This window comes from Delphinapterus leucas, chromosome 6 (assembly GCF_059928025.1).
Source record: "Delphinapterus leucas isolate spDelLeu-1000000601 "Yukka" chromosome 6, BTC_Dleu_Yukka2, whole genome shotgun sequence".
In the NCBI taxonomy this organism is placed as follows: Eukaryota; Metazoa; Chordata; class Mammalia; order Artiodactyla; family Monodontidae; genus Delphinapterus; species Delphinapterus leucas.
This window is the reverse complement of record NC_143134.1, coordinates 38,881,504-38,906,011: the sequence shown is the minus strand read 5'-3', so window position 1 is coordinate 38,906,011 and position 24,508 is coordinate 38,881,504. Positions and strand designations below refer to the sequence as shown.

At 40.7% G+C, this 24,508-nt stretch overlaps 1 protein-coding gene across 10 annotated transcripts in view; it reads left to right on the top strand.

Moving 5' to 3' along the window:
* The window catches only part of AOPEP (aminopeptidase O (putative)), a 390,564-nt gene that overhangs the window by 223,827 nt on the left and 142,229 nt on the right, over window positions 1–24,508 (top strand). For all 10 annotated transcript variants that reach the window (XR_016393524.1, XR_016393525.1, XM_089913028.1 and 7 more), the window contains exons 8-10: window positions 9,653–9,755; window positions 10,409–10,516; window positions 20,493–20,536. Coding sequence is in view for 8 of the 10 variants with exons in the window: in XM_089913028.1 (XP_089769154.1) it covers window positions 9,653–9,755; window positions 10,409–10,516; window positions 20,493–20,536 (255 nt within the window). In the remaining 2 variants the exon portion in view is untranslated. The remainder of the gene's footprint in view (window positions 1–9,652; window positions 9,756–10,408; window positions 10,517–20,492; window positions 20,537–24,508) is intronic.

Below are 24,508 nucleotides of genomic sequence, written 5' to 3'. Positions count from 1 at the left end.
GCAACCCTCAAGTACAAGTGTATATGCACCAGTGTGTGTGTTAGTTTTTTCCACCCCCTGTAATCCTGACTATTGTTCTGTTATCGATGCGTGCAGGTCCTTTTTTTTTTAACTGCTCCAGAATATTCCAGGGTATGAACACTCCATGACTGACTAACCATTTGTTAACCATTGGACATGTTGGTAATTTCCAGTTTTTTGCTTTTACAAACCATACTGTGTTGAAGAGTTAATATATGAATGTTAAATGTAAGACCTAAATATAGTACACAGTTGCCCACAAGACTGAGAACAGAGCTGCTCTCCCAACTATTCGTCCTGTTTTACATCCTGGTGTGTGTTGGGCTTCAAACTCACGCAGGCCCTCCACCCGCTGCCACCTCTAAGTCCCCAGCACTGTGCCATCCTCCACCGAGGAGGGAAAAGTCCTTCTCCAGCTCCCACAGACCATCTGCTCCTCTTTGAGTCATAAGATAAGACGATCCTTCCCATTATCTCAGCACACAGCACCACACATGCTGTTAGTGTTCAAAACGTGCTTCTAATCTCCCCTTGTAAAATGAAGTCAGCATTTGTCTCATTTGCCTCTTTCCAAGATAAAGTCATGGAGTTTTTTTTGACACATTACAAGAAAAGTTTTCCATTTTTACCCTTTCCACTTTCGCTTCCTGTAACTTTCAGGTTCTGTATGTTCCTGTGTTCTGAATGTCTGGAGCAGACTGACAGCCTGTGCTTCATTATGATCACCTTAGCGCTTTTTAACCTGGCTTATGAGGATACTAGTTCAGGTATATTGCATATGCACCTCTCAAACACAACCCTGTAGAAAAGATAATGAGAGCCTTGTATTGCTTGGATTCTATACTCTTTAGCTAAGTCTATCCCTGAATATACGTGGTTGAATAAAATTCAGTTATGGTTCCTCTAATTCATTTAGGTGTTTTTTTTTTTTTTTTTTTTTTTAATGAAAATCACCCTTGGTGGATTTAGCAAACCCAAGGCTGCATAGCAAACTTATTGACTCCACTGCAGTGGATGAATGATGCTTTACTTCTAAATGCTGCAGCTTAAATATACTCTGGGCTCCCTTATCTCATTCAATCATAGAATATTAGGGTCAGAAAGGGCCTTAAAAGTGATTTTGTCTAGCCTTCTGTATCCCTGACAGACAGCCACCTAGCTTCTTCCTGAGTATCCCCAGCATCCAGATCTCACTGCCTCAGCAAGCAGCAGCTTCCCCATGGGAACGGCTTATCTTAGAATGGGCTTCCTTGGATTGGGCTGGAAGCTGCCTCCCTATAAAGTCTGCCCTGTCCTCTTAGCCCTTAACCTCCAGAGTTGCACAGGATTCGCCTTGTTCTCACACAAACAGTCCACATGTCTGAAGACCATTGTCTTTCCTTTTCTAGTCACTAGGCCACAGGGTTGGGAGAACGGTTCCCTTCTCGGGCTTGGTTCCCTGTTGTTCTCTTTGTTGACAATGGCCTTCTCCAGATGTGACACCTGAACTGAACATAGCACTCTGTTTGAGGTTACACCTGTGAAGAGTGTAACTATTATCGCTTCCCTTGATCTGGATAATCCAGAAAAGAAAGGACAAGCATTAATAGGATTAGTTGAAAGCGCTCACATATACACCATATTTCATTTTTAAACCTAGTATCACACACCTTCCCAGGGCAGTCTGAGCATTTCAACTCCCATGCATTTTTTTCTCCTTAGTTACATTCATTGAGTGCTTCCGATGCGCCAAACATTATTCGAAGCACTCTATGTACATTTATCTCATTTAATCCTCAAAATGGCCCTATGAGATAGGTACTAGTACCGTCTTCCTCCGCATTTCATAGATGAGGAAACAGATGCGTATAGCAATTGACCACCTTTCTACCGCTAGGGAGTGGCAGAGCCAGGGTGCAAGCGGACGCAAGTCTGGCTCCAGAGCCCAGCTTCCATGATGTCTGCTCCGTTCCTAGCAGGACTTCCCGTTACATCTCATTGCTGCTGTCGATCCACCTACTATTGTGTTTATTGTTTTGGAAGCCACATCATTCACCTCTTGCTACATGTTGAGTTTACAGACAATTTAATATACCAAATCTTTTTCATAGGTAAATACTAACTTTTAAAAGCCTCTTTGTCCTTACTATTGTTTTTATTAATTCTGGATCCTCATTCCAGCCTGTGGTTGCTCTTCTTGACTGTAGATGCTGTCAGTCAACCAGCTAGACTTCCAGACTCGACTTATTTGCAAATCTGTTAAGCCAATAAGTCATCATTCCTTGGGCGCAGCCCTAAGGACTCCCTCCTGGTTATAGCAAGTAATTAATCAACAGCCTTGGGGTTCTGTTTTTGAACCTTCCATAAAGCCATGAAACAGCCACCATATGCTAACCACCACATCCATTCTGCCAGCTGCCGGAAGTCAGGATGCCTGATACCCACAGTGAATTTCTGGAAGTGGCCCTCAAGATCCCATGCGCCCTCCTTGCAGTCCATCATTTTCTGAGTGCTCACAAACTGTTCAATACCTAGTCACAAATTTTGCCTCCCCTCCTCTTATTCTCTCTTCCTTTGCAATCAGAATGACATTTGTCTATCTCCATCAGCCCCCTTCCCATCGTCTCCATGATTTGATGCCTCCAGAGGCCTGTGATATTGCAGATGGATGTTTTCCAAGCTGTGGCATGTCCCTCACCTGGGCCTGGAGTCAGAACTCCTTTAAAGGATGAAGGAGCCCTCTCCACCGGTACCAAGGATCAGTTCCCAAGTATGAAACGTCAGTTCCCACGTAACAGTGCTTGTTCTACCATGTATATAGTTTGAAAATTATTCTCCTTGGCAGGAAAGTTGAAGCAAAGTGGGAGTCAAGTAGTTCTCTTCGTTCTGTCACCTCTTAACACCTGGTCTTCTTTAGGCTCCAAACATCACTTCAGAAGCCCTTTTTGTTGTCCTGGGCACTCTCCCTTAGCACCGGCTCATTCTGAATTTCTGCCTTCCTGGCAATGATTTTCCTGCTTCCCAGCTCTTGTAGTGAGCTTTCTCCAGCATCCCCCCCTTTCCTCTTTCGTGCATGTCCTCTGACAACCCACCTTATCAGAAACCTCCGGGGCACTCCTTGCTCTCTGTTTTCTTCTTCGTCTCCTTTGAAAACATGTGCAAATGACCCCTTGGTGTGTTGAATATGATGATATACTGCTCAGACTATTGTATTAGTGTGTTCCATGTTTTTTTCTTTTTGGGAGATTTCATTTCTTAGAAAGGAATTTCTGATTTATGGCCGTTCAAAACCTGAGGACTATTTTGGGTTTTTTTATTAATGCTCATTACTTCCTGCTTTTCTAAGTTTCACCGTTCGTTTCCCTGCCCTGCTTAGCAAAATTTGAGGAGTTTTTTGTGTTTTCCGCAGTTCTAACTACAGTCTTTTCATGTCACCCTCGTCAGCAGCTGACTTCTCCTTTCACCATCAGGGGACAGATTATACCTTCTTCACTTTCCTGTGGCTCCTTGGAGAGATGTCTCTTTCTGTCTTAAATCATTTTATCAATTGCCTTTTTCAGCACTGGAGTGACATCTTGCTGTGTTTGCTATAGGATAATGGTCCCCGATGGGAAAAACCTTCATGCTGGGTAGCTGTTAAATCCATTGTGAAAAGCACACAGATAATCCAACTTGCCAAACACCAGTAGCTTTGACACGATACAGCTTCTTCAGTTAAAGGTGTGCACAGCCTTTTGTCCAGTTCTCTTTGGTAGCACTGTCCAAAGGCAAGGCAGTGGCGAGTGTTCATTATACACATTTTATAGATGGAAAAATTGTTGCGAAAACAAATGGAGGACATAAAATTCCTGTACTTGCCATCATTCTGCCTCCATTTTTCACCCAAAATTTTAGTAATCTTTTCACAGAGTGGTATAGACTGGGGGGCGGGGGGTGTCAGGAATACACCCATACCTAGCTTTCTAGAATTTTAAGCAACACCTGAAATTTGTTGTTTCTTTTTATTTGTTTTCTGTTGATGATGCAACAAGGAGCAGGCTTACAGACCAGCCCCTGAAAGGTTTATGCTCAAAATCGGGGGTCTCGCAAAGGGAAGGTGTACGGCCACATTTATGTCTTTCTAAAAAATACTTTTTATTTTGGAATAATTTTAGACTCGCAAGTAGTTGCTAAAATAATAGAGTTCCTGTGTACCCTTCCCCTTGCTTCCCCCAACGATAACATCGTACGCATGTAACTATAGGGTGATGTTTTTCTAACGTCTTTGCCTGTCAGAGGAAGGCTTAGCTGGTACTCCCTGACCCCAATCAGTATTCATTATGATGAGATTAGCATCCTTTATATTGTGCTAACAAAATGCCAACAGGCACTCTGGCTAAGCACCTTTAGACACTGCAACAGCCTAATGAGGTGCCACGGTCACTATCATTGTCCCCTTTTTACAGATGAAAACTGGCCTTTATGGGTTGCCTGACTCACTGAAGATTACGTGGCACTTAAGTGGCAGAGTCAAGATTCTTAACCCAGTGTGTTATGCTGCTTCCCCAGGAGATCTCACTTGTGCATTTGGAGCTCAGAGGTCTCCAGGGGTCTCCACAAAGGTAGTATTTAACTTCGTCTGTTACTTCGGGGTGAGTGAGGCCCTGCTCCCGGACCCTGAAACCTTGCAGGGCAGCTGCCACTGATAGAGCAGGGATGTGAGAATGCTGATTAACCCCTTTCTGTCTCATTTCTGGGATGCTTCGTCCCTGGCTCAAGCACTGCAGCGGCAAGTTTATAGATGAAGCTATCTCGTGGCTCTCACTTTTACTGCCAAGGAGTACAAGACAGAGAATGCTGGCAGACGGCCCGTCTGGGCTGTGGCAGAGCAGTAGGTGTTCAGACCTAGGCTGACATGCCTGAGCACCTTTCAGAGGCGTTTTCTCAGACCCCACCCTTGGCGATAGCCCTGCAGAATCGGTTCTTTCTTCAGGAGGTTTGATTCCAAATCAAATCATGTGGATCAAATATCACTGCCATCTGACAGCTTTTTAAATGTCCATATTGCTTCTGTGAGTGCAGTGGAAAAGCAAGGAGGTGGGCAGGGAAAGGTCACGCTAATCTCGGTTGTTACATTTGGTGCCAGGTACAACAGAAACCAAGGGCATTTAAGCCCAAACGACCTTGGTAACTTGATCTCTCACATTCCATGTATTCCAGCCAAGGAAATAAACACTGGAGTAAAATGTTGAAGAGATACTTAACACTTTTACGTTACAAAGTGCTTTTATGTTATCTGAGCCTCATCACACTCCTTACAGGTGAGGAAGTTGAGCGTAAGGGAGAGTAAACATGTTGTCTGAGGTTCTCCACTTAGTTTTTGGCAAAACCGAGATGGGGGCCTGGATCTTGGGGAAGCCCCAGAATGCAGCAAGGACTTTGGTGTTCCACGGACCCGGGTTCTAGCCTCATTTCTGCCACTAACTAGCTTTGTGGTCGTCCCCAGGCCTCACTTTCCTCCACTTTTAAATGGGCATCATCACAGTACCTGCCCCACAGGTTCTTGTGAAGGTAGAAGGACATGATACATAAAAAGCTTGGCAGAGTACCTGGCACAGGGAGATAACAGGAATGGTAGCTATTAGTATTGGTTCAATTCTCCATCCATTAGGAATGAATCTGGCTTCAACTAATAGAATAGTAAAGCAACGTTGACTTAAACAAATAGGGGTTACTTTTCTCATACAGTGAGTGTGAAGGCAGGCAGTCTTGGGCTGGCCAGCAGCTGAATCAAAGACTGAATCAAAGACTATCAAAGACTGTTTACCTTCTTTCATTCCATCCGGGTCTCCATAGCATGTTGATTTGCTGCCTCATGATTGCAAAGTGGCTGCTGCAGCTCCATCCACCATGTTTGGGGGAAAGAGGAATAGTACTAGTCATATTTCGCCTTTTGTAAAGAAAGCAAAAGCTTTCCCAGAGCCCCACTCCCAACTACAGCAGACATCTGTTTTTGTCTCATTGGCCTGGACTATGTCTTCTGACTCTCTGTAGCTTCAAGGACACCTAGAAAGTGAGTGTTTACCTTTTTAGACTTAATTGTACAAGTGGCAAGAAAGAAGGTGGATGAGAATGGGAGTAGACTGAGCCAATTGTATTTGCCACAGTTCTACCTGCCTCTTACAATGTCCTTAAAAAGTTTTTTATTTAATTGGTCCTCAGGTGTAGAGAGCTCAGTTAACCCTAGTCATGTGTTCATGGCACATGAACAGCAAAGCCCCTTTTCTAGACTGATTCCATTTTATTCTCACAAAATGTGTACTGTTTCATGTGCATCTATTTTTTCTTAACTTTTTAATGGAAATATATATACACTATAGTGCACAGATATTTCTAGATGGCTCAATAGATTTCTACTATTTATCCTCACGAAAGCACCACTCAGATTAACATAGAGTTAATCCCACCATCCCAGAAACTTTCCTCTTTTTTCCGCACTCTGTTAATACTCTTTCCCAAAGGTAACCGTTATTCTGATCTGTATCCTCCTAGATCTGTTTTGCGTGATCTTTGGCTTCATTTAACTGGAGTCATACATTTGTATGTAGTCTTTTTGGGTGTGACTTCTTTCATTCACCTGTGAGAGTCATCTATTATCATAGGTAGTGGTAGTTCATTTGTTTCCTGCTTTCTCTCTGCACTTTGTCTCCCTGCACAGACGTGGAGTAGGTGGTATCATGAGAACCAGAATAGCACCGAAATGGAAGTCACCCTTTTTCCACTTGTGGAGTATCTTTTCCTCATAAAAACCGCCCCCTTTGATTTCTCACGAAGCTCGCCTGGGCACTGCCCTCTCCCGTACCATGTCTACTTTAAAAGGAATCTCTTGGGGACTTGTACATTTGCCTTGGATGCTGTCAGCGTAAAAGAATTTTCTTGAACACTTGGAGAGGGTGGAAGAGGAGAGTAAGAGAGAGATACTTTCTGGAAGGACATTTTTAGTCAGAGGAAAAATGCACCAACTAAAGTCGTCATCTGAAACTTGAGCCTGGAAGCCGGCCTTTGGAGCAGAGATTTAGGTTGGTCTTCTGTGTTCCTCCCCTTCTAACAGTCTCCATTCAGAGCTCAAGGGCAAAAGAAACTCACAGCAACTCTGTCTGTCTTGGGGCTGGGAAAACTGGTTTGAATTCAGGTTGACACTGAGAAGCCTTCCTCCCCCCAAGGTGTGTCTGGCAGGCTTTCCTATCAAAACCAGCATGGCTTTCTTTATAAAAACAGCCAACTCCAGGACAAACTTGAGAGCAGGAATAAAGCTAATGCTTTTCAATGGAGTCTTAAATCAAGATGAAAGGGACTAACTAGTTATTCCTGCAAGTATGGTCACGTCTGTAAGTCAGGGATCAACTGGAAAAATTCAAACTATGCAGTTAGCTCTAGTGGCTGGTCGTCATCGTCTCTCCTTTAGGTATCTGCTGGTTCTGAGCCTGTGTCTGCTGAGATAACGTACTAGAATATTCAGCAGGGACTTAATCAGGGGTTCTTTGCTTGGCGGCTACAGCACACTGCAAAGGGACTGATTTGGCAAGCTGGGTCATCCTCAGGCACTGCCGTTCAGGTCCAGCGCCCTTCCATGTTTGTGTCTGCGGGCATATAGGATTAAGGGGATGAACCATTGAAATCTATTGCCTCTAACATCAGATGACCAACCTTGAATTTAGCAATATTTACTGCTAACTTTAGAAAATTTTATTAAGTTTATTGAGTCATTTCTGTATCCCCAGCCCTCGCTAAGGGCTTTGCATATATTAATTCAGTTATTCCCCGGGTGACCTGGGGAGAGAGGTAAGGTTATCCCCATTTTTGCAAGTGAGTAAATTGAGGATTAGAGAATTTAAGTAAACTGCTACTAAGTAACAGTTAGTAAAGAGTAGGATTGAGAGTCAATACTGGGTCTCTCTGATTCCAAATGCTGTGTACTTTGTAACACTAACTACCTTTTAAAAATAACCCCTCGCTATATATACAATGAAATACTACTCAGCCATAAAGAAGAATGAAATAATGCCATTTCCAGCAGCATGGATGGATCTAGAGATTACCATACTAAGTGAAGTAAGTCAGAAAGAAAGACAAATACCATATGATATCACTTATGTGCAGAATCTAAAATATGACACAAGTGAACTTGTCTACGAAACAGAAACAGACTCACAGACGTAGAGAACAGACTTGTGGTTGCCAAGGGGGAGGGGGGTGGGGAACAAATGGATTGGGAGTTTGGGGTTAGCAGATGCAAACTATTATATATAGAATGGATAAACAACAAGGTCCTACTGTATAGCATTGGGGGCTATATTCAATATACTGTAATAAACCATAGTGGAAAAGAATATGAAAAAGAATGTATATATGTGTATAAATGAATCACTTTCTGTACAGCAGAAATCAACACAACATTGTAAATCAACTATACCTCAAATAAGTTTAAAAACAGCAGCAACAAAAAATAAATATATAAATAAAAATGGGGACTTCCCTGGTGGTCCAGTGGTTAAGACTTCATCTTCCAGTGTAGCGGGTACGGGTTTGATCCCTGGTTGGGGAGCTAAGATCCCCACATGCCAAGCGGCCAAAAAACCAAAACGTAAAACAGAAGCAATATTGTAACGAATTCAATAAAGACTTTAAAAATGGTCCACATCAAAAAAATCTTTAAATATATATATATAAATAAAAATAACCCCTTGCCTTTCTGATGTGCCAGCTCTTCAGTCAGCCCTTGCCTTCCCCTCACCCCAGCACATGCTCTTCAATGTTTGTCCAATAAGTGACTGGTTTTCGAACAGCTAAAAGCTGTAAATACCTTGTCACTTACTTTGAATTTAGTTAGTTGTTGAATTGTCACTATAACACAATTATATTTTATTAAGGGAATTTTTTAAAATATTTAAAACCATGGAGCATAATGGAAACCACTGATAGATAATAAGGAGACATCATTGGCTTCAATCCTTAATGTCGCCATGAATCAAAACAAGCTGTGAGACCTTGGATACAGACTTAATTTCTGTGTGCCTGTTTCCCTCATTTGTGAGATGAGGAGGTTGAAGTATGTGATTACTAATGTCTCTACCTGTTCTAAAAACATAGGCCTCTGTGACTTTTCTTGTTTTGTTTCTGTGGCTCTAAAATGGCTTTAGAGTATGAATATTTCTTAAAGGAGCCTTAATTACTAAATGCAAATCAAGAGAAGTAGATAACATTGGGGCTTTCAGAATTTTTTGGAAAAGATATAAGTTCTTTACTCTTCCAAGTAAAGCTACATTTTCCATTGCATTTCCCAGTCCAACATTCCCACCAAAAGAAAAGTGTATAGTTTCTTAAATAATTCATGTTGGAGCTGAGATTCCTTGAGGGTCTGGCAAGATTTAATCTTGGATAAGATGATGTAGAATACTGCCAGTAGCCAACCTCAGGTTGCCAACCCAGATATAAATCCCTCCCTGTTCAGTATATGCATTTATAACATAAACCGTTTTAAATTATACCTGGTACTATTGAATAGAATTAAGACGCTGTTGGGCAACTCTGAAAATAAGAAATAAGGTGATATTATGGTCTAATTAGTTAAGAATATGCTATACTTAAAGAAAATTTTACTGCATCATTTTAGACCCAATAAAGAGAAAACTGGCCACGTGAGTGACTCAGGATCTTCTGTCATCAAACACGGGCTCAATCCGGATAAGGTCTTCATGCAGGTTCATTATTTAAAGGTAAGCATATCTGAGTGGCAGAAGCCAGTTATTATGGTGCAGCACTTTTTAGATCTTACATATAAACAGTGAAGGTTAGTAACGTGGTTGGGGCAAAACAAAAAAAATCATCAACATTGTAATGACATTTGACTGAGCAGATTCTGATTGTCCAATAGTTAAAGCATTTCATACCCAAATAATGAGGCATGAATCAAAGGAAGCCGAACTGTTCCCTTCCCTGTACCTCCCTTCTCCCTGCTTCATGTCAGCTGTGAAGAGCAGAATCTTAAAATTGCTGTCAGGTTCCACCTACAAGATAGGAGTGATTTTAAAAAGTATTCTAAGTTGTAAAGGCCTTTCCTGATAGCTGAGGGAGAGAGGAGCTGGGCCTCTCTTCCCTTTTGGTCCATGATGGACCTCCAGGCTTCATGTAAGCCAAGGATAAACAAGATGGTGATACCATTAGTAGATCAGTTGAAAGCAGAGTAGTTGATCCTTAAGTACCAGACTCGACCTTACTGGTAAGAATATAAAGGGCTGCCTGGGACAGTTCAGGCCAAACTTTCTAGATGAGCATAAGGTGCTGGTGGGTAGGTTAGAGTTGACTTTGTAAGCATTTTTCTGATGAACACATGATAAGTATCTTTTTTTTTCTTCTTCCTTTCTTTTAGGGCTATTTCCTTCTCCGGTTCCTTGCCAGAAGACTTGGAGATGACACCTATTTTTCATTTTTAAGAAAGTTTGTGCACACATTTCATGGGCAGCTGATTCTTTCCCAGGTAATTTATAAGTCCTTGTGAGTCCATGATATACAATTGGAGGAGGTGTAGCTTGTGGCGACTAGATGATGTGAATGTTAAAAAGTAGGGAGGGCTTCCCTGGTGGCGCAGTGGTTGAGAGTCCGCCTGCCGATGCAGGGGACACGGGTTTGTGCCCCGGTCCGGGAAGATCCTACATGCCGCGGAGCGGCTGGGCCCGTGAGTCATGGCCGCTGAGCCTGTGCGTCCGGAGCCTGTGCTCCGCAACGGGATAGGCCACAACAGTGAGAGGCCCGCGCACGGCAAAAAAAAAAAGCAGGGAAAAGATTTTTGTTTTAATACAGTAGGAAAGATAGGAAGTTAATGAAGTGGACACAGGGAAGTGTTGTTTCCGGGAGGGTGATCTCCCCGTAGTTTAGGACAGACTGTAACCCAAAGCTGTCCTGTGCACAGTGATGTGGGTAGTTGCACCTTAAGTGACCTGGAAAACAAAAACGAAACAATCCTGCTCTCCCCTCCACCTGCAATGAGCTTTGCAAGGTTGGCTGCTTGTCCTTTGTCTCAGTGTCAGTGCCACAATCTCAGAGTCACTCCAGCTGAGCAGATATACATTCACCCAGTTCTTCTCTAACCTTTGCCTTTTTCGTTGCCTTCCTTGCCATCACCGTTCTTCACAATTATATTTTCCTTTACGGGTCCATTTGTTTCTTTTCTCTCTCCTCCATTCTGTGTATAAGCTCAACAAGGCCACACCGGTACGAAGTACTAGTACTTTATTTCACCAGTACTTAGTATACGATTCGCACACAGTACATACACCATATATATTTGATAAACAAATAGATTAAAGACAAGATACACTGAAATATTCAGACAGTCTGGCCACAAAACTGTCGGAGAGAGACTCTGTCAGTTTATACGGGCGTGAGGCCAAGCTGCACATAACAAGAAAGTTAACAAAGAGGGAGAGGCTCTGAAAACACTGCTCGTAGCTGATAGAGAATAAAGGATGCAGTCCCAGCGCAGATTGGACTAATGTGTATTTTTGATTTTTGACAGTTGTGCTCATATACAGTTTTGAAGTCAAACTGTGCACAATGTTAGATGTAAAGGGTGTACGTGTATAATCTGAACATATGTGCAAGGAATAGCATGAGTGTAACAAAACTAGATACCTGTTCCGTGTCTCTACCCTCTTCTTATTCTTTGGTTGAGGGGAGGGGCGGTATTCCTAAACCTGTATTTGGAAAGGCAGCTTGAAAACTGGCTCAGGAGTCTTATATGATCAGTTGACTGAATAGCCCAAACCACTTCTCACCAAGATACTGCCGCACTGAAGGAGTGTTGGGTTTACTGTGACTTCTGAGGCTCTGCTACCCGCTTCCCATGGAACACTTAGTGCTCCCTCCACCAAATCGTTCAATTTTACTTTTGTTAAACTCTCCTGAATTATAGCTTTATTGTTTTTTCATAACAGCTTTATTGACATATAACTCACGCACCATAAATTTCACCCTTTTAAAGTGTACAAGTCAGTGGTTTTTAGTGTATTCACAACGTTGGGCAACCGTGACTGCTCTCTAATTCCAGAACATTTTCATCACCCCCCAAAGAAACCCCACACCCATTAGCAGTCGCTGCTCCATCTCCACCTCCCACCAGCCGTAGGCAACCACTAACCTACTTTCTATGGATTTGCCTATTCTGGACATTCCGTATAAATGGAGTCATATGATACGCGGCCTTTTGGGACTGGCTTCTTTCACTTCGCATAATGTCTTCAAGGTTCATGTTGTAGCATGTATCAGTACCTCATTTCTCTTTTTTAATTTTACCTTTTAACCTTTTACATTGTGATGAAATATACATAAGAAAATTTACCATTTTAACCATTTTTAAGTGTATAGTTAGTGCATTAAGTATCAATACATTGACATTGTTGTGCAACTGTCACCACCATGCATCTCCAGAACATTTCAATCTTCCCAATAACTCCACTTTCTTTCCTCCCTTCAGCCCCTGGCAACCACCATTCTATTTTCTGTCTCTGAGTTTGACTACTCTAGGCACCTCACGCAAATGGAACAATACAATATTTGTCCTTTTGTATCTGGCTTGTTTCACTTAGCAAAATGTCTTCAAGGTTCATCCATGTTATAGCATGTATCAGAATTTCCTTCCTTTTTATTTTTATTTATTTATTTTGGCTGCACCACACAGCTTGTGGGATCTTAGTTCCCCGACCAGGGATTGAACCCTCAGCACTGAAAGTGCAGAGTCCTAACCACTGGACCACCAGGGAATTCCCTTCCTTCCTTCCTATCAATATTTCTTTGTATGCATATTTCACATTTGGTTTATCGATTCATCCATTAATGAGCACTTGCGTTATTTACACCTCTTGGCCCTTGTGAGTAATGTTGCTGTGAACATTAGTGTACAAACATCTGTTTGAGTCCCCGCTTTCAATTCTTTTGAATATATACCTAGAAGTGGAATTGCTAGATTATGTGGTATTCAATTTTTTGAGCAACTGCCATATTGTTTTCCACAAGGGCTGCACCATTTTACATTCTCACCAGCAATGCACAAGGGTTCCAGTTTCTCCACATCCTCACCAACACTTGTTGTTTTGGGTGTTTTGATAATAGCCATCATAGTGAGTGTGAGTGGTACCTCACTGTGGGTTTTTTTTTTTTGCGGTACGTGGGCCTCTCACTGTTGTGGCCTCTCCCATTGCGGAGCACAGGCTCCGGACGCACAGGCTCAGCGGCCATGGCTCACGGGCCCAGCCGCTCCGTGGCATGTGGGATCTTCCTGGACCGGGGCATGAACCCGTGTCCCCTGCATCGGCAGGTGGACTCTCAACCACTGCGCCACCAGGGAAGCCCTCATTGTGGTTTTAATTTGCATTTTTCTGGTAACTATGCTGAGGATTTTTTCATGGACTTATTGGACATTTGTATATATTTTTTGGAGAAACGTCTATTGAGATCCTTTGCTGATTTTTTATTTGGGTTGTCTTTTATTGAGTTATAAGAGTACTTTATATATTCTAGATTCAAGTCCCTTATCAGATATATGATTTGCAAATATCTTCTTGCCTAATTAAAAGTTACTCCTATGTTTTGTTCTAAGGGCTTTGTATTTTCGCTTTTATATTTAGGTCTCTTACTCATTTTGAGTTAATTTTTGTATATAGTGTGAGGTAGATGGTTCAGCTTCATTCTTTTGCATGTGAATATCCAGTCGTCCTTCTGCCAGTCCCATAGTAACTTTGGAAATTATTGCTTTTTCGACTGACACATACTCATTGTAAAAAAATGTAATAAGCAGTACAGAAAAGTACAAAGAAGAATATAAAATATCATTCAAAATCTCACCATCCATAATTACCTATAATTAATATTAGGTGAACATCATTCTAGAAATTGCACTCCGTTTCTTTCTCTCTTTCTATATATTATATATGATATGTATACACGTATCTACGTGTATATGGGTATATAGTACATATGTATGTGTGTTTGATTGTACACACATGTATAGATACAAAGACATATTTAGAAATAATTTTCTAAAAATATTATATTATATGTGCTTTTTAATGAAATGTTTTAAATTTTATTTTACTTGGGTTTAACACATGAAAAAGAAACTAAGGTGAATATAAAAGACTTTCTTGAACTTCAGATAAATATAAGAGAGATCATTTCCTAAAAGATTCTTCAATTACAGAAAATCTTTAAGAGATTGAAATTGTTAGTTTTTTTCTCTTTAGATATATATCTTATTTTTAGAAAGCATCAGTTTTTTCTCTTATGTAAAAGATGAGGAAACCAGTAGTTATGTACTTCAACTACTTTTCCCCCAATTCTAGATTGTTCTTAATTAATATCTTTACATAGTTAAGAGGTTTATATCATTTATAGTGTGTGCTGTTACTACAATATAATTTTCACATTGCATAGTCCTAGCTCTGTATGTAAAGGATTTCGGTATTCACTAACAGTCATTTTACCACGCTTCTGTATTCATGAATGCTTTATTTTGATTCAACTCTTCTTTGGCTAAATTTTGTTAGCAAATTGATGGTCAAGTTGCTTGAGAATGTTTGCCTGTTGCCTTTATATTTGAATTACAAACTGTCTGGGTATAATATTCTTGGGTCATGCTTTCATTTCCTCGGAACTTTGTGGCTATTGCTCAACTGCCTTCTGGCATTAAATACTGCTGTTGAAACTTTCGAAGTCAGTCTATTTTTTTCTCTTTATACCACTCAGGTGACAGAAGAATTCTTTACCATTGATGTTTAGTAATTTAATCAAAAGTGGCTTGGTGTCCATGAGTCTGCATCAGTTTTTTTTCCTGGAAAACACTGTGCATTTTTAGACTCAGAATCTATTCTCCCTTCTTTCAGTAAAATTGTCTTAATTGTATGTTTGAACACATTCATTTTTTTTTTTTTTCCCTTGCAGGATTCTGAATATCGAGGTTACTGGTTATCTGTATGTTATGTCATCTTTGTCCTTCGTACTTGTTATTTTCTAGTTGCTTTTGTCGTTTTGTTCTTTATAGTGTATGTTTATCTCAAGCAATATTATTTTTTATTATTAATGTTATTATTATAAAATTATAATTTTTTTTCTTTAACAGCTGTTCTTTTCCTTGATGTTTCTGTTTTATTAATGCTTGTATAGTGGTATTATTTTGGTTCCTAATTTATTCCCTTTGCTTTGAAATCTCTTCCTCTCATTTAGTTGTTTTGTCATCTTGTCTGAGCTTTCATTTTACTGAATTTATGTTCTTATTATTTTCTTTTAATTTATATTTTAGTGTAAAGCATTCGTGGAGAATTTTCTTCTGTGCCTTGGATTATGTTTTCTTCAAGACTGGATTCTTTGTCTTTTATGCTATGCTTCTTGTTTCTGTCTCTCTCTTTTGGTGGGTTTTTGTTGTATTAGTTTGCATAGTTGCCATACTTTTTTTCTGGCTCATTCTCAGCATGAGTTGTACTGTCCTGACCTTCTGTTTATTCTCATATGTATTGGAACATTATCCTTGATTTCTTTTGTAACTTGTCTTAGGAGTGTTTTTCTTCCCCTCTGAGCTACGGTTTGAAGTTTGGATATTATGCATGGAGAAGGTGGAGGGGAAGAGCTCCTCTGGAGCTGTATACATCCTTTGTTGTAAGAATTTGGCTCCACTAACTCTTGAAATTTTGTTAAAGGTTCCCAGCCAAGATTCTCTTCACCTAATTTGGGTGCCACTTTTTTCCATTGCAGGTACTCTCTCAATTAATATTGTTCGTCCAATTCAGCTTGGAGCCCTAGATCCTGTACAGTTCATGAGAGTGTCATCCTCAGTTGTTTATTTCCCAGGTTTTGCTCATCTCACTTGAGCAAACATTTTTCAGTCCCTTCACAGTCAAAAAGAGAGGAAAAATAAAGATATTCCTGTTTCTTTCCAAATGTGTGGGTATTTGTGAGAATTTGTGGGGTTTGGGCAATTCACCAGTACCACTCCTGCTAAGCATGAGGGAGGGGGTGGTACAGAGGGAGGGTTGGAGGCTGTGTTGGAATCTTATGTTTCTTCTTTAGTTGTCTCTTTGAAGTTTATGCCACAAGCTGTATTCTTTCCATGTTTGGACGCTGCTGGTGAAGTTTTTGCTAACTTTTTTAAATGGATTGTGTTTTTGTTTATATTGCTAGTTAGTTATTGATGAGGAAGACCATGATTCAGTTTCTTTACTCAGAAGTTCCTCAGTTTCTTCTTCTTCCAATTTACTTTTGAATCCTTTTCTTTCCGAATACCCCATCTGCCCAGTATTTCAGAATTATCATCTTTCTACCTCCCGACTAAAATTGCTCTCTTGAGCTTAACAATAACTTATTCCTGACCATTTCATTCCTTTTCAGTTCTTATGCTGCCAACACTGTCCTTATTTCAACATTTTGATTATTTGTTTTGCCTCTCCTACCTCCCCCTTCCCTATGACCATAGTAGTTACTCATAAAACGTCTGACAGAAATCCCTAATCCTGTGTAATTATCAAGCCAGTGTCAGTTTATCCAGTAGACTCTACATGCGCCTGCTTTTTGTTGAATACTTTCACCAGGACTAAAAATTAATTACCAAATTCGTCATGTGCCGAAATCGGTGTAGTTTTTTTTTTAATTGTAATGCTTTATTTAGTGTTGTTAGGTGATAATCAAAATAAGCTGTCTGGGACTGACCTGATTAGTATATAGATTATTAGGAGAATAATAAATGAAAAAGAAAATTCCCAAGGAATGTGTTTTTCGACCAGAGTGTGGGCTTGTAATAATTGTCAGGGATCCAGATAAAATTTCACCCCGACCCACTGTCAAAACGGCAGGATTGTTGTTGTTGTTTTTGTCTTTGGCTTTAATTTTTTTCAGGCATACTCTAGTGGTGAGAAACTGGGACCCCTAGTATTTGTTGCTAGCTGACTTTGTCAGTGATCCTAGATCAAGTCAGTGTCTTAGATCCTGTCGGTGATCCTAGAATCAGCCTTGAAAGAAAACCCTCCTTGTCCAATTGATATTTGTAAGTTGTTTTTATAAAAGTGCCAACATGCTGAAGGGAAGAGTGAAGACAGATGAAAATTGAAAAGAGGTGGTAAGGGAAGGAATAATCATAAGAGACATCTTTCTTTTTATAACATTCTGTTGTGGAGAATGGGGAAAGGCTTCTATGATGAATCCACTCCAGGAGTATATGCCAATTTATGACTAGAACCAGGAAAACTAGCGTTTTGTGGTTAAGAGTATGTCTATGAAAGGAATACAAAGGGCCAGTTGAGTTGATTCCACTGATGATACAAAGACTGCCTGGATGAGACCAAGTGTCTTCTTGGATTGGATGTAGCATAGGACAGAGAAGAATGTCTAGCACTGTAGACAAACATTCCCATAGCCTGTGGAAATACAGGCATCGTGTCTCAGAGATGCTTGAGGTATTGGTTTTTTGTGGCCTAGGGTGATCCCTTAGACCCGTCATCCTCAGCATTGGTTGGCAGCCTTCAGCTAGCTGCTGTGTGTCCTGCAGGTCTCAGCTCTGAGACAGGAAGAGGCGGATGGCCACCTGCTAAGAAGTGGGACAGTTATCTTTCTTAAAAAATGAAGCAGGGCTTCTTGGGGACTTCCTGCAGTTTTCTTGTATTCACACAAAATCTGAAACATTGCGCCCTGCAGTTTTGTAAAGAAAGATCCAATTGTAATTGGAAAATGCAAAAGGGCAGAATTAAGGTTAACTCTGGATTTCCTGCTTCTCATGCAATTAAATTCTCCCCCTTGCCATTGAGTTAATGTAATTTTCCCCCCACATAATTGGTCATAAATTACTGGACAAATGTGGGATAAGTTGATATGGACTATAAGGAGATAATGAAGTAAAATTATAAGAAATTATAATTACAGTACTTGGATTTTTAAGAAGCAAGAATTCTGTCATTAAGCCAATGAAATATCTGCAAAGTAATCTAATAATAGATTATGAAAAATTAATTTCTAATTCAACTTTTTTTTACAAAATAATTATTAAAATAATAAAAATAATGACTCTAAGAACCTCAGTCAAAAATACTTTTTTGCATTCTAAATATTGCTTTTGTTTCCTTTGATATTTTTTCCAATATACCCACTGCAGGTGCATTATTCTATTTGGGGTTGTCCCCTTCCATTTTGACTGATACATGTTTTTTTTTTTTTTTTAATTGAACTATGGTTTATTTACAATGTTGTATTAGTTTCTGGTGTGTACTGCAAAGTGATTCAGATATTCTTTAACATCATAAATTACTACAAGATACTGAATATAGTTCCCTGTGCCATATAGTAGAGCCTTGTTGTTTATCTATTTTATATATAGTAGTGTGTAACATAGTAGTATGTATCTGATAATCCCACTCCTAATTTATCCCTCCCCCACTTCCCCTTTGGTAACCATAAGTTTGTTTTCTGTGTCTGTGAGTCTGTTTCTGTTTTGTAAATAATTTCATTTGTATTATTTTTTTAGATTCCACATGTAAGTGATATCATATGATATTTGTCTCTGTCTGACTTACTTCACTTAGTATGATAATCTCTAGGTCCATCCACGTTGCTGCAAATGGCATTATTTTACTCTTTTTTATGGCTGAGTAATACTTTATCCATCCATGGTCACTTAGGTCGCTTCCATATCTTGGCTATTGTAAATAGTGCTGCTATGAACATTGGGGTGCATGGACTGATACATGTTTTTAATATTAGTTTTGTTGTATTTGTATTGTTTATTTTGGGTGAAGCAGCAATAGGCAAGTAGAGTCTTAGAAGAACAGAAGTTGCAAGAAATAAATCTTTCACTACTGCTCTTAATAGAAAGATTTTTGCCTCTGGAAGAGATGGACCTAGCCACCCATAAACACATAGGAAGTGATGGCTGGCTTCACCAATGTAGTGATGGCTGTGCTTAATGCCATGATAGTAAAAGAACACCCTTGTCATACAAATTGTTTGCAGATTTCTATTCCTATGTAATTCCATCTGTTTGTAATACGACGGTCTGCACTGCTGCTGGCACCTCACGCTCTGAGTTAAATGGATCTCATCAGAGCCCTGTGCTGACCCTGGATCTGCAGACTTGATTGGGGTGGGCGTTTCAGTCTGGAGGGATGCTCATTCAGCAGTGTCATATTTGGTCATCTGGGCTTACACATGTGCCCTCTTTAAAGGACCAGTTTGAAGGGTTATTTTCAATTTATTGAAAGAAAACCTTCATGTATAGGTCTTATTTATTGCTCAATATCAAGCCTCTAGAAAGTTAAACGTTGTTCTTGTTTGTTTCGTGTTCTGTATTTATCCAAAATGTATCTTATCAGACCTTCAGATGAGGGAGGGTTGACACTAGACTTACCCATTTAGCAAATAAAAATGTACAACCCCCATAACAGAAAAAGAACAAATAACTTTTTAGTGTAAATATGCCCCCAATTTAGCTGAGCATCCTATATTTTATCTGACAAACCTAGTTGAGACCAAATCAAGATTCCAGAGTTAGATGGGGTAAAAAGATTGGTCACAACACACAAGTTGCAAATTAAATATAAATGTGATTTTGAACATTCGTGTGTGAATATTTTTTAGGTCTTCTGGTATTGTGGTTATGTTTTAAAAGATGCCTTATCTTTTAGAGATATTTACTGAAACATTGACTGGTGAAATTATGTAATGTTTGCGATTAACTTCTAAATAATACAGGAGGTAGGTAAGTGGATGGGGCAGATTGGCTGTGGGATAATGGGTACGTGAAGGTAATTATGCTTTTTTACTACTTTTGAATGTGTTTGAAATTTTCCATAATAAAGGATAAAATGGGTTTGTGTGTAAGTCATGCCTTTAGATTAAAAAAAAAAATCTATTCTTGAAACATCTTAAATATCAAACAATTGAGGACTTGCACAGTGGCACCAGAAGAGGCTGCAGATGGAGGCAAGGGCCCGTGAATGATTTCTGGAATTGTGACATCTTTGTTCCTCCACTGGGATATTAATTGTCTTGATTTTCGTCTTTATTGTCTATAGAGCAATGCAAAAAAGCTGTTGGTTACTAGCCTCCCAGAGTTGAGATTATTCAGTGTGTAATAGGATATCCAGAGAGAGCTCACAAAGAGTAGAGCATGGTTAAGTAGAGAGGGATAGTGCTTTATGCTCTGGCCAGCCTTTTGAAAATAGTGAAACATGAAATGAAATAAACTGTTGGGTTAGGTCAAAATAACAAACGTTACTTTTTTCAATTTGTTTGTGGTTGTAACTGATTTGATTGAAGCCCTGGTAAATTAATAAATTGAGTATATAGCCTAATAATTCAGTATCGGCCTACCTTCCCTAGCAGGTGAGCTGTGAGCAGCTGGGAACGCTCAGTCCCTGGCGTGACTCTGGGCAGGGTTATTTACTGATGGACATCTTTAATGATTTGTCTTTTTCTTATTCCAGGATTTCCTTCAAATGCTGTTGGAGAGCATCCCAGAAGAAAGAAGGTGAGGACCGATTTAGGAATTAAGGGCCCAGTTTTATTTATTTATTTATTTATTTTAACATCTTTATTGGAGCCCAGTTTTATTTTTAATGTTAAAAATGACTCTGCCATTGTTGGGCAAGTTGCAACCTAGAAAGTTTAATCTTCCTCTCTCAATAGAGGAGGGACCTCCGCAGACAGCAGGAGTCCCGGGATGATCAACTAGGTCTAGAAATATTGGGAGTGTGGATTCTGGGAGCCAGCACGCGCAGCAGGGGAGCCCCAGAGTCAGGAGTCCTGAAAGTGGTAGAGGAGGCAAGCCAAGGACACTCTGTGGCCTCAGCTGCTGTGGAAAAGAATGGAGGGCAGAAAAGTTCTAACAGTTAGGGTGGCTTGTTTTGAAATGTCTGAAATGTTTCAGATTTACCATCCTTCTTTTTTTTTAAGTAAACATATGGGTTTTCTTCATGTAAAAAATCACATCAGATGTAGCCATTATTCCTAAGGTCAAGAACAACAGTTTACCTGTGAGAATTTTTCTTTTCTTTTGTACTTGCCCTGAAATAACTTTTCAGGTCCTCTAATAGAATGGAGCAGTTTCCTTAGGAACTAATACAGAAAAAGGAAAAAGAAAATGAATAGAAATTGTATATTACCTCCTTAGGCTGTTACCAAAGTCTGTTTCTGAATGACGACTATGCATTCCTTAAGAAGAACTTCTCAGGACACAAATACAGCAATTTTCGTGGAAGCCACAAAGTGCATTTTTAGTTTTGGAGGTCTTCTTTCTTTTCATCCTCTTCCTAATAAGGTTATGGAGTTCATTTGGATGGCCCCAAGCCCTCTGGCTCTGGGGGACCTGGATTTTATCATTGCGAATATTTTTTGTGGACCCACAAAGAGACTTTTGTTGTGATTGTGGAAGTTAAGAGCAGCATCTCCATGGAATGGTGGCCACAACCACCAACCTTCACCCTTGAGAGGATGCCTCGCCCAGTTAGGATCACTTTTTAGCTAGCAGGCTTAAGCTTCTTTTTAAAATTCTCCTGAGGCGTTAAGGAGATTTCATGGCTACAGTGAATGTATTTCAGCAAGTATACTAGAATATATTTTGAAACTGAAACATCTTCTTTCCTGCCAGCTAATCTCAGAATCGAATCCAGCTATTAAAGCAGACCGTTCACCCTTTTGCCTGTGCGGCATGTTGTACCAATTTTATCCAGGTCTCCAAAGGCCCCACACCTACCCCTGGAGCTTCCAACCTTTGGCTCCATTGCAAACCGATCCTCAGGCACATCTGCTAAGCACGTGAGCTGTTCTGAACAGGACAGTCTTTCACTTTAGACCAGCCAGTTAGGGTCCTGGGGCTGGCACGTCTGTGTCATACTGCGTTTCCATTGTTCTCTTGCTTCGATTAATTTTAGCATTCTCTACTGAGCACCTCCCTTACCAGACTTTAGGCTGGACACTAGGTAAGAGAAAGGAATCAATTCTATGCCTAGCCCTCAGGGAGCTCCTGGTCAACTTCCGAAGACGAAGATGTACATGACACAGGTCATGACTCAGGGTAGGAGGTTCTCTGGTGAGCTTCAGAGTCCTGGGTGCATGGAGATACAGTTCAGCAGTCCTAGCCTCGAGCCTTCAGGCCAGAGGTACTACTGAAGGTTTTAGGTAGGGAAGTGCCGTCAGCAGGTTGGAAAGATACTCGGGGGAGGCAGCGTGGAAGATAGATGGGGGTGGGGAGAACTAGGCGTCAGGAGACCAATTAGAGACCGGTACAGTAGTTCACTCAAGAGATCCAGAGCTGGAGCCGTGGGTGGGATGGTGGCAGTGGGCTTTGAGAGTATGAACAGATCTCAGGAATATTCCGGAGGTGCCACAGTTAAGACTTGGTTGATTGGTTGTGAAAGCTGAAAAGAGGAGTCTAGCGTGACCTGGCCTTTCTCTCTTGGCCACTTAGTTACATGCTGAGGGTAGAAGCCCTGGAAATCCAGCTGGTAGTTGTTTGGTCTCAGGAGTCAGCATGGGCCAGAGGGAAGGAAGGGAGGGTATTTGCAGTGGAAGAGCGGAGATGAGAAGTCATGTTTTAGACATCTTCAGTGTGAGGTTTCAGTTTAAATGCTGATGAGACCAAGGAAAGAAAAAGCTAGAAGTGCTTTGAAGGAGATTCAAACAAATCCTGGGTGCCTGTCTGCCCTGGCAGAACAGCACCTTATCCAACATGCCTTGCCCACCTGATATTCCAGCGGTATCAACAGCTGCGGGTTCTCTCTTTGCTCATCAGCTATTGTTGTTTGTGTGTGCGCATTCACGTGTTTGTTTTAATTCAGTACTTTTCCTCCCCCACGAAGCTAGGGAGTACTCGTTTGTAACTGTTACCTCAGCAATTTTCATTATCTACCCAAGCACAAATGACTTGCTCTGATCGAGAAAAGAAGTAACCATGTGCAAAGCTTTGAGGCATACACTATTTGCATCCCCCCACAGAGGGAGGGAACTTATAAACGTAAATTACTAAAATGTAAAAACCCATACAGAATGTAAGTTGCATTCCAGAACAAGAGCATTTTCTGTTTCAGACCCTGAGCATGGAAGCTCCTAAAGCCTTCATCCATCTAGAACTGTACTTCCCAAATTCTTTCCATCTTCTCTCAGTTCCTGGGAACATTACCGGGCCTTGCGCTTTCCTTTAGAGGCGCAGATAGAACGTGATCTTTAGAATCTCAAGAGGCTGAAGACAGAGCCAAGAGTGATAAAGACCTTTCTCCTGATCAGCAACAAGTTGATAGGCACAAGCAGCAGATATGGTTAATAGTCAGTTCCCCATCCTTGCCACTCCACCCCAGAGATCAACCGAAGAAGCAATACACCACAGGCAATACTGCTTTCTCGCACGCCTGGGTCTGTTTCTGTGTACTGTAATATTACGAAGAGAGGAGCAACTGGTCGCTTTCGCAGCCTTAAACACAGATTAATTTTCTAGCCAGCGTCGTGCAGGATGGCCAGCATATTCTCTCCCTTGCAGCATTAACTACACGTGACCACATTTAGAGCTCACAGGGTCTGGAGACCCCACTCCTAAAACTCAGAGTTGCCTTTCAGGACGTAGGCGTACAGCAAGGGAACTCTCCAGCCAGAGGGTAAAACAACCTGCTGTTCCAGATACCCAGGAGGTCTCAGTAATGAGGCAGAAGTACCGCTCACTAGTACAGAGATGGAGGGCGTGCAGTCGTGGGTCTGTGTACTTTTAGCTATCTGTATAAAATCAATTTCCATAGTGATCAGACATGCAGAAGAGTAATTTCCTGTAAGTTCTGGATCCCAGCGAAGTGGAAATGCTTCTGCTTGTCTGTTGTGATTATTTAAGCCACATGATCTCAGAGGGGAAAAATTCACCCTTGGCTTTGACTCTGAGTGTCTTGATTTGAAAAAGTCAGCTTTCAGCTTTACCACTGCTGTATATCCAAGTTCAGAACTAAAAATTCACCTGTACTGTCATCTCAGTAATTATGATCAAAACAGCCAAAATTATGTACATATTTTTTCATAAAACATACAGCCCATTTCTTTCCTGAAAGTTCAGCATTTTCAAACAGTCTCCCATAATTTCCTTGGGAGGTAAGGCTACTTATACTACCTTAAAAAATTGTTTCTGGCAGATGGAGTTAGTGCTTTGATCTTCCTCTCATAGTTTAACATCTCATTCCACGTTAGGAATCTGTAAACAGGCATCAGTGCAGTTTGATGTCTGTGCTGATACTGGGAGTCTAGAAACTGAGATCCTTTCTTTAGCCTGGGCTGACTTTGACCGGTCTTCTTATACTGCAGTTTCTCCATCTGCTAAAAAGCCGCACAACAATTGACACCCACTTCACGAGGATATTATGAGGAATGAAGTGATAATGGTTATAAGATGTACTGAACCTTTCCAGGGGAAAGCGATCTGGAAACACAGGTTCTCTTCATTCACAGGAGAGTGTCTTTTGCTCCTGGA